Raw genomic sequence first — 14666 nt, 5'->3', positions numbered from 1 at the left:
AATTATTAATTTATTGAGGTGATAGTTAATAAGAGAATAAGGTTAACGTGTTTTAGGGATATGTTATCACATCATGCCTACCACAAAGGGCCAATAACCCTCCATTATAGCCCAACTATAGTCATTCTTATCAAGGACTTGTATGTTTGGTTCAGCAGGGAAATAATAAAGAATCCAAAAGTCTTTCAATCAATATTTGATGATAAAAATAGATGGTTAAGCCTATAACATTCTTTCTTTCTGATTTTAATTGGGAAAGGAAGTCTTTGATTTCAATTCCAAATCTCAGTCATGACATATATAAAGTGTTTAATGTAACAGCAGATCTGTTTGTGGGGGATTTGTGTTTATGTACATGTTCATATGTACGTGTTATTTTACTCACATATATAAGACTAAGAGTCATAGAATTGAATTAGGTTCTAGAATCTCCTGGAAGTCTTTCAGTAAAAAGCAGAGATATAATAATCCTAACTTACTATATAAGTTATACATCTGTATAAATATATCAAGTGTTGATATCCCAGAAATTAATCAAATTAGCAGCACTGTAGCACTGTCCTCCCGTCGTTCATCTATTTGCTCGAGTGGGCCCAGTAACGGCTCCATTGTGAGACTTGTATGTAAGTAAATTTCTCTTTATTTTGAATATGGGATTAACTTCAGTTTTCAAATTTACACATAGTCCATATGACAATCTGGGTGAATCCAACTAAAATTAATAGTAGCTTTCATCTATCCAATTTATCAGTGACCTTCTTCATTTGTTACTACCAGTGGGAAAATCAGCTTTCTGGAAAAACTTGCAGTTCATCCAACTAAAAATATAGGAAGAAATGTAACCATCTAAAATTTGTGTCAGAAAGAATTAAGCACATGCATATAAAAATCCTTATTCTAGGTGTCATTACATTGAATACCTTTCTTAATGAAAGTTTCTTCCTTACATGTTTTGACTCTTTAGTGTACAAAAATTAATTTTTGAAATAAAAAAGTGTCTTCTTGTTCATCGAACATTAACGAAATCATATTTAGATACTTTAAATCTAGGATGTGAATTGAAAGGTATATTTATTTTTTAAAGTAACATCTTAATGAAATATAAAAACTTGAATAGTGACAAGATGTTGACCTAACTGTGAAATATCATTCATGAATAATATTTTTGTGATTTCTTAAGAATATCTAGTTACTAAATTTGGTATCCAAACAGGTGTTAACAGAAAGAAAAATCAAATTTGACCCAGAAGGCTCCAATATTAAGGTTTGAATTGGGATCAGTTCATTCCTTTCCCATGGGGTAACTTGTATAAATGTAATTCTATGGTTTCATAAAAGCAGGTCAAGTTTCTATCCCTGGAGGTCTTTTGGCAATTTGAAGCATGGAAGCACTATTCCTGGCTACAAGTTCAAATCTGCATGTACTGTCAATGGTGTGAAGGAAAAGTAGTGAAAATCAAACCTCACTTAGTTTTTATTATGCTATGCACTTGTCAGAGATTTCTTAGTGGCAGGAATATAGATGTCATAGCTCACAAGTAATAAAATATTTGAAACCATTTCACTTTTTTATACTTTTCCCTCTCAATATCAGTGAATTGCCAGATGATTCATATCATAATATTCAATGTTTCTTTTAAATTATATCATTAAATACAGAGATGAACTTTGGACCATATGAAACTATACATTTTTTTCTGTACAATTATTCTCTTATATTACATAATCTTAAAATGAGGCAAAACTTTAAAATTTGAGCTTTAAGCCCCTTATTTTGAAAAAAATGCATGCATGCTTACACTTGCAGTTTTTCCAATGATGTAATGACTTGACAAATGCCATGGAATGATTGAAAAAGTAATTGATTTCAATTTAACTGGAACTCTACCAGGTGTTTTCAAAGACAATTACAGTCCACTGCAAAAAATGGTAATACACATCTTCTTATGTAGACCTGCAGATTAACCCATTGACCTCATTCCTAACCTATTTCATTGATGGTAAAGCTTTTAGAAGAGCAATAACTTTTTTCAGGTTATGAAATTGTTTTCCTATCATTTATCCACTTATTTTAAAGAATGTACTTGCTCTAAAGAGCAAGAAGTACTGAGATAACCCAACAAAGAAATGGAGCAATGACATCAAACACAGTAAATGCTATTCAGTCATGTATTGATTCTATTACCTAATAAGCTTGATATCTATTTTACAATATAATAATTGTCATGTTTTTATAAATTTAAAAAGTATACTTTACGTATCATAGAAATTAAGGTCTAGGAAAATTAGGATAAGTCTTTAGGAACTGTCCTAATACACATACAATAACATTATACTTTAAATTATTAAGTCTAAGTAACTTCTTGTACTCTAAAACTAATTTTAAATATACTCTTATTTTTGGTTTTTCGGCCACACTCAGCAGTGCTCTGCACTTACTTTTGGAAATGCATTCAAGGATCACTTTTGGTGGGGCTTTCAGGAACCACATGGGGTGCCAGGTAATGGAAACTGAATAAACTGCATTCGAGTGAATGCTCTAACCCCTGAACTACCTCTCCAGTTCCATGAATATACTTTCTCTTTGCACTCAGTGTGATCTGTTTTATACATGTGATTTTATGTTTCAATAATTTTCTAAGGCAAATGTAAAGCCAATTTTACTGACAAGTTGTTTCTCCTTAGGCTGCTTGTCTTGCAAGCCGCGTAAAATTCACACATAGAGATATGTAGAAGTTTTTTCTAAAAATATGTTGTAAATATTGGAGCAGAAATAGATAAAGAAGAGATAGGTGAAGATTAATATAAACAAGAATATTCACCACCACCTATCTCTAAAATACTAATAAAAATTTTACACTTGTTGCACACACCGGAACATAAATCCTAGTAAAAATGATATGACTGAAAGGACAACTGGAAGTGATCCAACTTTTAATTTAAAATTCAAACACACTATTAAACTAGAAACTGCCCAACCCAAGACATGAGCAACATTTTTAATAATAACATTATAAAAACTAAGGTACTTTAAATACAAAATAATAGGAACTAATGCCGCTGATGTATTTCAGCAGCATTAGTTGCTATGATGAATTCAAAGATCTGTCATATGGTTTTCTTTGAATGCTTTGCTTTGTTCATACATAAAGCATTTTTAAAGATTATTAATGACAGAATCAATTTACTATCATTAATAAATTTTAGGAAACAGTTAAGAATTAAAATGCTTTATCTACTTAAAATGTGATTATAACAAATATTGCAATAAACACCCTAGAGATTAATTTTGATTACCTTTACTTAAGAGTGACCAGAACCCCTTAAATTGAATTAGCAAGTTTTTATTGCAAATGTTTCTTTGTGCTTTCATAAAGTAATTGCTTTGCAACTATCACTCTTTTTTCCTGATACATTTTGTTATTGAAGAAAATTTAATTCAAAGTTACACAGCAACATGACTCATTAACAATGAAAAATATTTCTTCAATATTACTAAACAAAGTGAGCAATATGTTGTTACTATTGAAATATTTGCTTTGCAAAAATTATTCTTGAAAAGTATATCCTATGTTGGTCATTCATGTATACTACCTTCAAACCCACTGCAGGGCATAAATACATGGCATTTATGTTCTTCAAATCATATTAAATAATTTTGACTTTCTGCTATAATATACGATGTAGTCCATATATGCATTTATCTTTATATGTTTTAGATCCTTCAGTTAATATCTTATTTTTAAAGTCAGTATTCACTCAAACTCTTCTTAATGCAGCTGGTTTCTTAGTTTTAGACACTTCAATATACATCTAAGAACTATTAAATTATGAGTTTTCCAGTTTAATAAGTTGTCTTTGACAACTTTCATTCAAGTAAAATATATTTAAAAGGACTCAAAATCCCAAGTTTATATCCTGGGACAATTTTTAACTAATTTTAATCAGAGCAACAGGGCCACACCTCGAACAAAATTGTCATTTGTTGTTCAACTTCCAGGTTAGAAAAATTTACAAAAGAAATTTTTAAGGACTGAATTAGAATCCATTTATAAAGGAAAAGAAATTTAGAACACATCCACACAGACACATACACATAAACCATGTAATCATGTTCCTTAATGTTGAATTATGAACTGACTTGTTTCCACTTTTTATATATGACTACATTCAAACATGTCTACATATGCATGTGTGTTGATATATACATACATATATATACACATATTTGTGGAAGCAAATTAGATATTTATCTGCTATTACATTCATCAAACTTTAATTCCATCAATAAACAATGAGCTTCTGTTGATTGATTGACTATTTGACTATAGTGGATTGAAATTCCGAACAGACTCATTTGCACATTTAAATATAAAATTAATCAACCTGTAATAGATGTGCTCAAAGTATTAACAGAAGCCTTCTTAAAGTAAACAGGTGCATCAAATTGAAAATTTGATAATAACTGATTACTAAATCAAATATAAATATACTATCCTTGGTGTTGTTCTTATTTTCCAAAGAGAGCTTTTAGCAAACTATACTTTCAAATGACACAATTTATGTACAGTAACATATATTAAAAAAGCAAGTTCTGCACTTTTAAGAACAGAAACGTGGAAAAAACATTACTTTTGACTAGAAGTATTTCTGAGAAACTGAGGAGAGTAAAGGAATTTGACCATGATGTAGGCTCACAAAATCTCTGACATGTCTGAGATATATTACCTATGCAGAAAAGAGGATTTTTTTTATTTAGGATTTTCCTCAATAAAAAATAAATTACTGAATGTAAATGGAATAGAAAAGGTTTGTTAATGCAATTCTAAGCCTGAAAATCTAAATATAAATTATGTTAATGTATTTCTAGCTAGAATTTTCACATTAGCATTTAGGTAAGAGAATGTACATATATACACATAGTCATATATGTAGACATAAATAACTGACCAATCACAGTGCAATAACTCAGCAGTGGCACATGCTACCACATGTTAAGATTAATCTATTCTTACAACAATTCAAACATTAAATTATAAAGCTTTATCTTAATTACATATGTAAATGCTCAAGCAATAAATATCAACTGTTTATGGTTTTTGTCTTGTTAAGGGTTTATGATTTGAGATGACTTTTTGAGGTGACTAGTGACCAATATGAAAACGAAATTCCTGAAAGATGAAAGATGAAATTCAGGCAAAGTTAACTTCTTAAAAGAACCTAGTAACAAAACCTTAAAAGCAAAATATTTACTAAAATCGTTAAGACTCATCTATACCAACTAAGAAAGCATAGTCCAAATGAATTTCTTCAAATAAAGATTCAAAGAAAGTCAGTTAATAACCTGTGTGAGTTTCACTCCTTATTATATTATGTAATACATCTGTTCTATGTTGCTAATACAATGCAATTTAAATGATTATTTTGCTTGATTAACAAAGGTAATTGTATGAAACAATTTAGTAAAATAACTCAGAAAGATAAAATAATGCTAATTGATAGTCAAAGCACAAATTGTTCCTAAAACAACAACTACTTGGTTGCACATTAAGCTAATTTACAAATGCTACTTACATTCCAAAAACAAAACATCAAATGAGAAACAATAAAGCATATTATGTTTTTGTATGCTGGTGAATCACACATAGTAAATCACCAAAGAGAAGAGTGATTTATGCTCAAATCCAGCCAAGACTTTAATCAATATTGGGTGTCACATCTCAGAAGGTTGGGGGAGGTAGTAAGGCAAAAAGAGAGAGGCTAATAGTGGTCTCAGCGATTTTCATGCAACTTCTGTGTATTGTAGTAGATCAGACAAAAAAAGATGAGAAGATCTGAACTAACATGACGATTTTAAAATTCTGGAGTAAACATAAAAGCTTTAGCTATGGGAACTATAAAATTTACTAGCCTGCTCAGAGTTCATTCTACGTAATATCTGAAGCTTCACAAAGTAAAATATCACATGAACAAATAAAATTAAATCTCAACATTAACAATCCTTGAAGTATTGAAAGGAAATCATGTTCATAACTATGTGTATATTTTGCAGTAATCAACTATGCTATTATTGGATATTAATGCCAAGAAAAACAGCAGGTTTGTAAGATATTATGCAAATAAGGCAAAAGTTAATATTTTTCAATATAGATTGATTGCTCAAAGTCAATTCTAGTTTAGAACATTCTTATATTTTGCTATATGTTAATTAAATATAACTTACTAACATTTTTAAGGCACACAGATATATTTTGCAGATTCAAGTAACCTTTCATATTTTAGGCCTTAGTCTTTCTAATTATGCCATACTCTTTTTGAAATGTCTTAAAATGACATATTAGGCTTTATGGGAGTCATTAATTGACTGTAAGACAAAAACTTCAAAAGCATACTTTATCTTCATTTGAAGTAATTTTTTAAGTTTCTCTGTGCCAAGTATCATAATTGTCTGTTAGAAGTGAATCTCTATTTGTGTTGAAACTTCCTATAGCGATGCATAAATGCATAAGTCAGTGCCACAGGAAAGCATAAAATAGGGTAAAAGTTTAAATAAATACACACTGTTATGTTTGCCATCTCTATTAAAAAGTCCTTGTCAAAAAAAATCGAGGCAAGAATTAGAAAATACTACACTTTGTATACTAAAAGGGCCTTTACGTATTATTACTGCGCAAAGAAGACTTGAAAAAGTCTTTCAAGTTATTGTCCATGGATAATACTGACTTCTAAGATAAAAGAAAACTGCTTGTGAATATGCATATAAAATGTCTGAAGAAACTAAGGAATCTATTCAAGTTTTAAAAACTCCATAAATCAAAGGCTACATGGGATCCAAATCACAATCAGGTTTCAAAGCACCTGAGACAAAAATCTCCCTGCAACATTCAAAGATGAATACAAAGACGATAACAAAATAACAGGAAAACTTTATAAGTTGAATTCATGGAATTTGAATCCTAACCCAATTCTACAAACAAGACACTGACCATACAAACAGACTTGACCATGTACTTAATTACTTTTCTTTTTGTTGCTGTTGTTTAATGGTTACCAGTTAATTAAGTGACCTCTGTTGGCAACAGCCAAGTTCATGCAACTAATGTTTAGTTTTAAAATAATAATTGGAGGAAACTGATCAAGGTCAGACTTTTTTTTCCTTTGCCAGCCTTTAAATATATTTGCTTATGTTTTCTTTCATGTTTTGAGACCCTTTCTTTTAGCTTTACTATCAAGCAGGTGATAGTCTTTTTCATCTCATTGTGGTAATGACAGATGGCTTCAACATTTATTCTTGTTTTCAAAAGATACCATACTGATGCAATAGCCTCAAGCAAATTAAATCCATTTTAACTTTGTTGCTAACTTACTAAACCACTCTGAACAAGTTTATGAACTTTCTTTTCTTACACATCAGTTGCTACCTCTCATTCTCTGGTATCTAAATACTATTAATAAACATAATTAGATACATGTTGTGAAAAAGAAACTGATAGTACTAAGATGGAATGTTTCTTGCCCATTCTATCAGTTTATATTATGTTCTTTTATGCATAATTTCTCTTATCCTTCAGATAGAATGCTGCTTTAATCTGTTAACTGACTGAGGACATGTGTGAAAGAAATCAACATATCTAGATGAATGAAAAAGCAAATGCATACTGGATTTGAATGGGGAAAAATGATTTCAGTTCAAAAGATTTTAAGTATTACTTTCAAAGTTAAGAAAAAAGACCACAGCACTTTTAATTATCAATTGCAAAAGCAATGCATTACAAAGCAAGCAGCATATCTTTATGAGCATTCAATTGCTTGTGCTCTGTTTCTCACTATCAGATTTCCGAAAGCCTAGGTACAGATGTCCGCATCTACATATCTTTTAAGGCTGATGACTGTAGCATTTTGCATGCATTTGTTTGATCAAGACTTATTGCTGATAAAATACCAAAATACAATAATAAGTCAACAACTTACCATATTTAACTTTTAAATGATCTGAAATAAGATTTTAAAACAACACATTTAATTGCAACAAACTATGAAGACAGGGCGACTGAAATACACAGCAATACTATTGTTGGAGACTAAGCAGTTCTAATTAGCTTAACTTATCTTGGCTCTGAAAGTTTCATCCAGAACTATTGGTAACCTCAGAAAACGCAACTATCTTTAAAAATACTTCTTAATGAATAACTTTTAATACCATTCTCCAACCAGATGCTGAGGATTTCAATTACAAAATGTACTCAAAAATTTCGCGGGGGTGGGATGGGGGGGTTGGAAGTCAAGTATGTAAGTACCTGTTTTTGTTTTAGATTGATTATGACATCGCTGTCATTGAAAGACGTTTTCTCTAGCAATCTTTCTCTTTATTCTGTACGTTGGAAGTGGCCACTAATTAACTAGCATGGTGTGTACTGTAAGAAATGCACAAAGACGATTCAAGACCAGAGTGGTCTTCTTGCTTGAGGAAATCAAACAGTAGAATTTCAGCAATTTACTGGACAGCTGACAATTTTGTAACCACCATATCTAAACTGGCTTCCAATTTCAACTCGCATTCTTGGTAACAGATTTCTGCCCTCCTTTGAATAGTTTTAACACTGGGTCTTTGAGAATTGTTTTCTTTCTGGATGTCGGAGAATGCCAATTATCTCTATAAATGATATTTCTTGATGAAGGGTGCACCTCAATCTTACTGCCACCTGTCCCTATGCCTTGGCACGCGCGTGCGCGTGCACAAACCCAGGAGCGCACGTGCTCTGCACCCCCACCCCAAACCCAAATGGTAGAAATGAAGGTTTGAAAAATCGTCATACACTCCTGCCCCAAGCAAAGAATGGCAATGGCAAGCAGATACAGAGAAGAGCTGCTGATTAGATGAGGAGAGGGCATTTGCTTTGTTGGAGTTCCAGGCTCTTCTTACAGACATCCCGCGGGAGTGAGCGGAAAGGGGAGTCTACTGCCAAGGAAGAAAACCCTCTGGGCGTTTTACCTGGGTTTCCTTTTGGCCTCATTTTACCTGGGGTTCCTGGGGGGGGGGGGGGCGGGAAATGACTACCCCAGTTTCCTTCCCACCTCAGGTTCCCTTGCTCTACTCCTAGGGGTACACACACACACACACACACACACAGTAAAGGAGCTAAGAACTTCGTCCCTTCCCCGATCTTCAAACTTATTTGCAAGGAACTGCATGCAGTCTCCGCGCAAATGTTGCGCGCAGTTCCCACGCGCTCGCTTCTCATCTCCAACTTTTCTCTACTAGCTTTCATCCGGCGTCTCTCGGAACTTTTCCCTCGGCAGCTAACGGTGGGAACAAGGAGGAACTGAGAAAGCGGGTGCAAGGATCATTTTTACCCCGAAACTGACAAATCACCCCACTCCCGCCCCCCTCTAGGTAAATTCTCCGGGCGAAACCCACCCCCGAAGGGGTGCGGGGGAGCGTTCATTAGCATAAAACTGCACTTAGCCTGGTACCGGGTCCCCTGGCCTCGGGGATTCGCGGGCTTTGCGGGCTGGGGAGACCGTGGCACAAGGTATTGAGGTCCGCAGAGGGCTCCAGTGCAAATTCTGCACCTGCTCACTGCATGAGTTACTAACCGAAAGGGTGCGGAGGGTGCGGGGGGGGGGGGGGGGCGGGAAGGGACAGTTTGGAGAGAGTGGGCGCGAAGGATGGGGAAGCTTTGTGATTTTTCCTCCCCACCTCTCTAGGACAGTCCCGGGCCCCTTTCACCTCCTGGATGAAGCAGGAAACCTGCTTTGCCCCGCTTCTGCCCGGGGACCACCAAACCCCTTTATCTCCTTTGCACACGCACACGCGCACACGGACACGCGCACACATAGACCCCTCCCCTTGGCAGGCTTACCCGAGGGGCTTTTGAGCTCGACTCGCTACCCAACCCCCGGGGGGGGGTGGGGCTCGGTCAAGAAGGGGGGGGTTCCCTTTCCACCCTCCAAGTGACCACTTCCTAACCTACCTCGCGGGTCCCCCGCACCCCGAAAGCCTCTTTCTCCTCCCCAACTGGGCACTGCCGAGTTACAACCACTCCAAGCCCCCACCCCAACCCCAATCCCAGGACAGGACGCAGCTCAGGCGCCACGGACCAGACCGGCCCCTGCCCCCCGCGACTGGCGGGGCCACGGGATCCCAGGGAGTGTGCACAGCGCACTGGCCAACCTGCCAAGGGGGGGGTCCCCAGATGCCCATCGCGGACCAGGATGGATGGGGGGGAGGGCGGGGAGGGGTAGGGGGTATCGGTTGTGGCACCTAGGAAAGGAGCCTTCCTCTTCCCTTCTCACCCCACTCCGCCCCGAGGCTTGGGGGTGCCACCCCCACCCTCCCCTTCCCCACACCCTCAGTAGCGGAGCTCGGGCGCCCAGGAGGGCCAGAGGCGGAACGGGCGGGCAGAGCGAGCTCTCGGGGAGGGTGAGGTGCCAACTTGGCAGCGGGTCCGGAGCGGCGGGCGAGCCCCGAGTACAGGGAGGAGGAAGGACCCGGCACGGGCTGGGGCGCGCGGCTCGCGGGCGCGGGGAAGGGAGCGCGGGCGGCAGGGGGAGGGTCCGGGCGGGCCCGCGGGCGGCCCCCCATCGCTTTTACCTGGCGTTGGTGCAGTCATTGTAGAGGGTCTCGAAGTCCTTCCTGGAGATGAGTTTGCAGCGGTTCACCCCGGGCTGGATGGCGCCCAGTCCCCTCAGGATGCGAACCTGCTCCACGTTGCACACCACCGGCGTGATCTCCAGCCGCTTCAGCTTGGTGTAGACCGTGTGCAAGCCCCCCACCAAGTGCTTGAGAAACAGGTCGAACGCCTGGGGCAGGCAGATGAGCTCGCAGCCCTCCACGGTGAAGGAGGCCACTTTGGCCCCCCTCAGATCCACCATTTTGCACTCATTATTCTGGGGGGTGTTTTCCACTGGGGACGGGGTCGAGTACACGGGTTTCCCGGGGAGGGGGCCGCCGCAGCTGCTGCCGCTGCCGCTGCCGCTGCTGCTGCTGCTGCTGCTGCTGCTGCTACTGCTGCTGCTGCTACTGCTGCTGCTGCTGCTGCAACTGCTGCTGCTGCCGCCGGTGCTGGCGTTGAGAGGGGTGCTGGAGGCGCCGCCGCCTGCGTTAATGCTGCCGCCGCCGCCGCTGCTCGAGGTCGCCAGGCTGGGGTTGCAGTTGCTGCTGCTGCTGCTGCTGATGCTGCTGCCGCCGCCGCCGCCGCCGCCGCCGCCGCCGCCGCCGCCGCCGCCGCCGCCTCCTCCGTTGCCCGCGCTGCCGCCGCCGCCTCCGTTGCCGCCGCTCGAGGTGACTGTCGCCGCCGCCGCCGCCGCCGCGATGGGCTCGGGCCGGAACAGAGTCGGGGGCCCGGAGGACGCCGCGGGGGGCCCGACGGACGGAGCCGGAGACGAGGTGGCCGACGAGGTGGAGGTGGTGGTGCCCGAGGAGGCGGCGGACGTGGAGATCGGGGGCTGCGGGGGGACCAGCTGGGTCGGAGGGATCAAAGCCGCCGGCACTGCCATGGTCACATAGAAGGGGGGAGAAAAGAGGGAGAGAGAGAGAGAGAGAGAGAGAGAGAGAGAGAGAAGAGGAGCTGGGGGGGGGGGAGAAAAAGTTACTCCGCACTCCCGGGAGGGGAAGGGGGGAAATCTGGGGGAGGGGGGGGAGAAGGAAGCTCGGGGAGGGGCGGTTGGGGGTTGGGGGCGGCCAGCAGCACAGTCGCAACTCTCGCAGAGAACCCGAAAGGAGAGAAGGGAGCAGGGGGCGAGGGGAAAAAAAAGAAGGAGGGAGAGAAAGAGGAGGTGGAAGGAAGGAAGGAAGGAGAAGCCGCGAGCGCAGGCGGGGCGGGCGCGAGAGGCGCTCCCGGAGAGGAGCGCGCAAAAGTGTCCCGCAAGTGGCAATGCGAGTCCTCTCCGGGGGCTGGGATCGGGGGCTGGTTTGGGGGGGAGGAGGAAGAGGAGGAGGAGGAGGAGGAGGAGGAGGAGGAGGAGGAGGAGGAGGAGGGGTGGGGTGGGGGGCGCGGCGGCGGGGAGGGTCCGCGGCGCCGGTCCCGCGCTAGCACAAAGTTAAGGACGAGGTGAGACGGAGGAGGCTGGAAGGACCCGGGCGCTCGCGGGCAAGGACATTGATCGGAGGGTGGGAGGGGAGCTACGGAGGGAGAAGGAGCTGGAAAGTGCAGGCTGCCGGCTGGACGCGTTGTTGTTGTCACACGGTGCCGAGGGGAGGAGCTCCGGAAACTTGAAATACCCTTTGAAGCCGCAAAAAAAAAAAAAAAAAAAAAAAAAAAAAAAAAAAAACTCACTCACTAGTATTAACCCAAATTATCCAACCAGGAACTCGGAGCAGAGACTCCGGGAGGAGAGAGGGAGAGCGCGCGCGAGACACGCAGAGGGAAAGCGAGTAAGCGAGGATGGGTGGGAGGCGGGGGTTGGGGAGGAGGGCAAGAAGGGAAGGGGGAGGAGAGGGGAAAGAAGAAGAAGAAGAAGAAGAAAAGGAAAACCTATGGGAGGGACCGAGAGCAAAAGCCAGGGGCACAGAAGTGGCGATCGGGAGCCCAGAGGGAGCTCATCGACTTCTTTTCTCCTTCCCACCGTTAGATCGCAGGTTTCCCATCGCGTTTTGTCCGCGACGACTTGTGATTTTTGCCCCTGAAACCTTCAAAGCGATCGCCTGCTCACTTGCAGAGGATCCGGAGCGCTCCAAGCGCTCTCCTTCCTGGCTTTGGGATGGATCTCTGGCTCGTTCCGGGTGGTTTTTTTTTTTTTTTTTGGTTTTTTTTTTTTTGGGGGGGGGGGGGAGTTGTTTGTTTTCTTTTTGCTTTTAACTGCGAGATAGGAATGAAAATATGACCCCTTCACTTCGTGATGATTAAGAAAGTATGAGGGGTGAGGGGGAATTCACACGTAATCGAAGAAGAGGATGTTTTATGCATCCGATGGGTTTTAGTGTCTCTGAGACATTCTTGACTTGCATAAAGATAGGGAAGATTCCCAAACTGTTGAAGCCCAGGGGCTAGGGGGGGTGGGGGGGTGGGGGGGTTGCAGTCAGGTCTGAAGTCGCTTTAGGAAATTGGGTTGTTCTGTATTCAAGTCCCTATTTCCTGATAGAAAGATTGTGGAAAGGAATAAATGCTAGCCATGATGTGGATCTTGCTGTGGAAATCAGAAATAACTCTTCCACCTAGAGAATTAGATCAGGCGCCCTTGAAGATGCAGAAAGTGGGAAACAACGCGCTGATTTTTCTTACAGAAAACTCCGTAATTAATTCACCTGTCTGACACAGTAACCAGCCATCCTCAGGCCCTTTGAGGCTCAAGACTAGTGGCTAATGTTGTGGGATTGACACACTTTCCTTTTTCGTATTTGCAAAGTATCAGCATATTTTGGGAAAGTTCTTTTCAGTTCGGCAAGGAAATGTGTTCTGTAAATAAGAAGAACAAAAACAAAGCCCCACTAGTCGACTTGTAAATACAGAAAAGATGGCTTATGCTTACAAACAACATTAGGTTGAGTTCAGACTGATTCTCTTCCTCCTCAACTTCCTCTCTCCTTTTCCCCTTTTTTTCTAACTTGTTGCATGGAGGTATGTATTCAATGATTTTTTTTTTTTAGTAACAGAATTTGATCGTAGGTCAGGTCTGTTCTCAGCATCTATCTCGAGGAATCTTAAATAATTAGGCTTTAAACCTGTCTGTACATGTTCATTACCTTCACAAGATATGAAACAATGCTTGAGAATTGGACAGCTTTAAAAAACCAAATATCAGTAGCACCAGGCTCTCTGTTAGGAAATTACATGATGAAATTTCAGCCATTAGGGCATTAAAGTTATTGTCAGTTTGCCCTTTACTATTTTTTTAAATTTGTTAAAATGTAGTGTCAGAAGGCAAAGGTAATATCCTACTGAGAAAGATGACTCTCCTGACTTATCTGTCTAATTTTATGGCAAACTTTGGGGGGGGGGGCAAAGGAGTTTTATCAGGAGACTTTCCTGACTAATAAGAATACTAAAGTCCAGATTGTTGCCACAAAGTAGACAAACCTAGCCTAAGACAGCTAAAAGTTTGCATAATTGTTTGGCCTAGTTAGCCAATGTAATTTTTAAATATGTTCCGTAATAATTAATACTCATTTCACTCCCCATATCTGCCTCCAATTAGACATGCAGATTCAATACACATTACATTCATCTTCACACTTCATTAAGGGTTTTCATATATTCTGAAAAATATTGCCTCTTTTGAAAATTCCAAATTCTATGTTGGTGAATATCAGAGAACCTCTAACTCCAGAAAGCTTTTTTTAAATTTTGCAACTGCCTGCACAACTTTCACCAAGTCCTATATAGTTTTAAAACTCTAGTTTCTTCATTCTAAAACCTAGGCCTACAAATGGTTAAAGTCAGGTAAAATTCTATAAATCTGCCCTTACCCCTATACTTCCCATTTCTCGCATTTCTTTAAACTGTCATTTACCCAGTGCCAGCCACATTCGGAAGCCACAGACAGGAAGTAATGATAGTTGACGAAGCCATAAGCCCACCCTGCTTGGAAGCAAGCCCCCTGTGCCTCCCAGCACAAGTTCCATTCAGAGGCAGGATTTGGGGCATACCCACCCCCACCCCCCCCCAAATGGGAGCTTCCGATTCTTTCCTCCCCTCTACTTAAGGACTCTAGTTTCTGAGAACTCT

At 40.9% G+C, this 14666-nt stretch overlaps 1 protein-coding gene across 3 annotated transcripts in view; it reads right to left on the bottom strand.

Moving 5' to 3' along the window:
- DACH1 (dachshund family transcription factor 1) overlaps positions 1-11499 on the bottom strand; it is a 426920-nt gene extending 415421 nt beyond the window's left edge. For all 3 annotated transcript variants that reach the window (XM_056109866.1, XM_056109865.1, XM_056109867.1), the window contains exon 1: positions 10595-11499. In XM_056109866.1, coding sequence (XP_055965841.1) covers positions 10595-11499 — 905 coding nt within the window. The remainder of the gene's footprint in view (positions 1-10594) is intronic.
- Between the last annotated feature and the right edge of the window lie 3167 nt (positions 11500-14666).

The sequence above is a fragment of the Sorex fumeus genome, unplaced genomic scaffold (assembly GCF_029834395.1).
Source record: "Sorex fumeus unplaced genomic scaffold, SorFum_2.1 ptg000008l, whole genome shotgun sequence".
Taxonomy (NCBI): domain Eukaryota; kingdom Metazoa; phylum Chordata; class Mammalia; order Eulipotyphla; family Soricidae; genus Sorex; species Sorex fumeus.
This window is presented reverse-complemented; position numbering and strand designations above follow the sequence as displayed.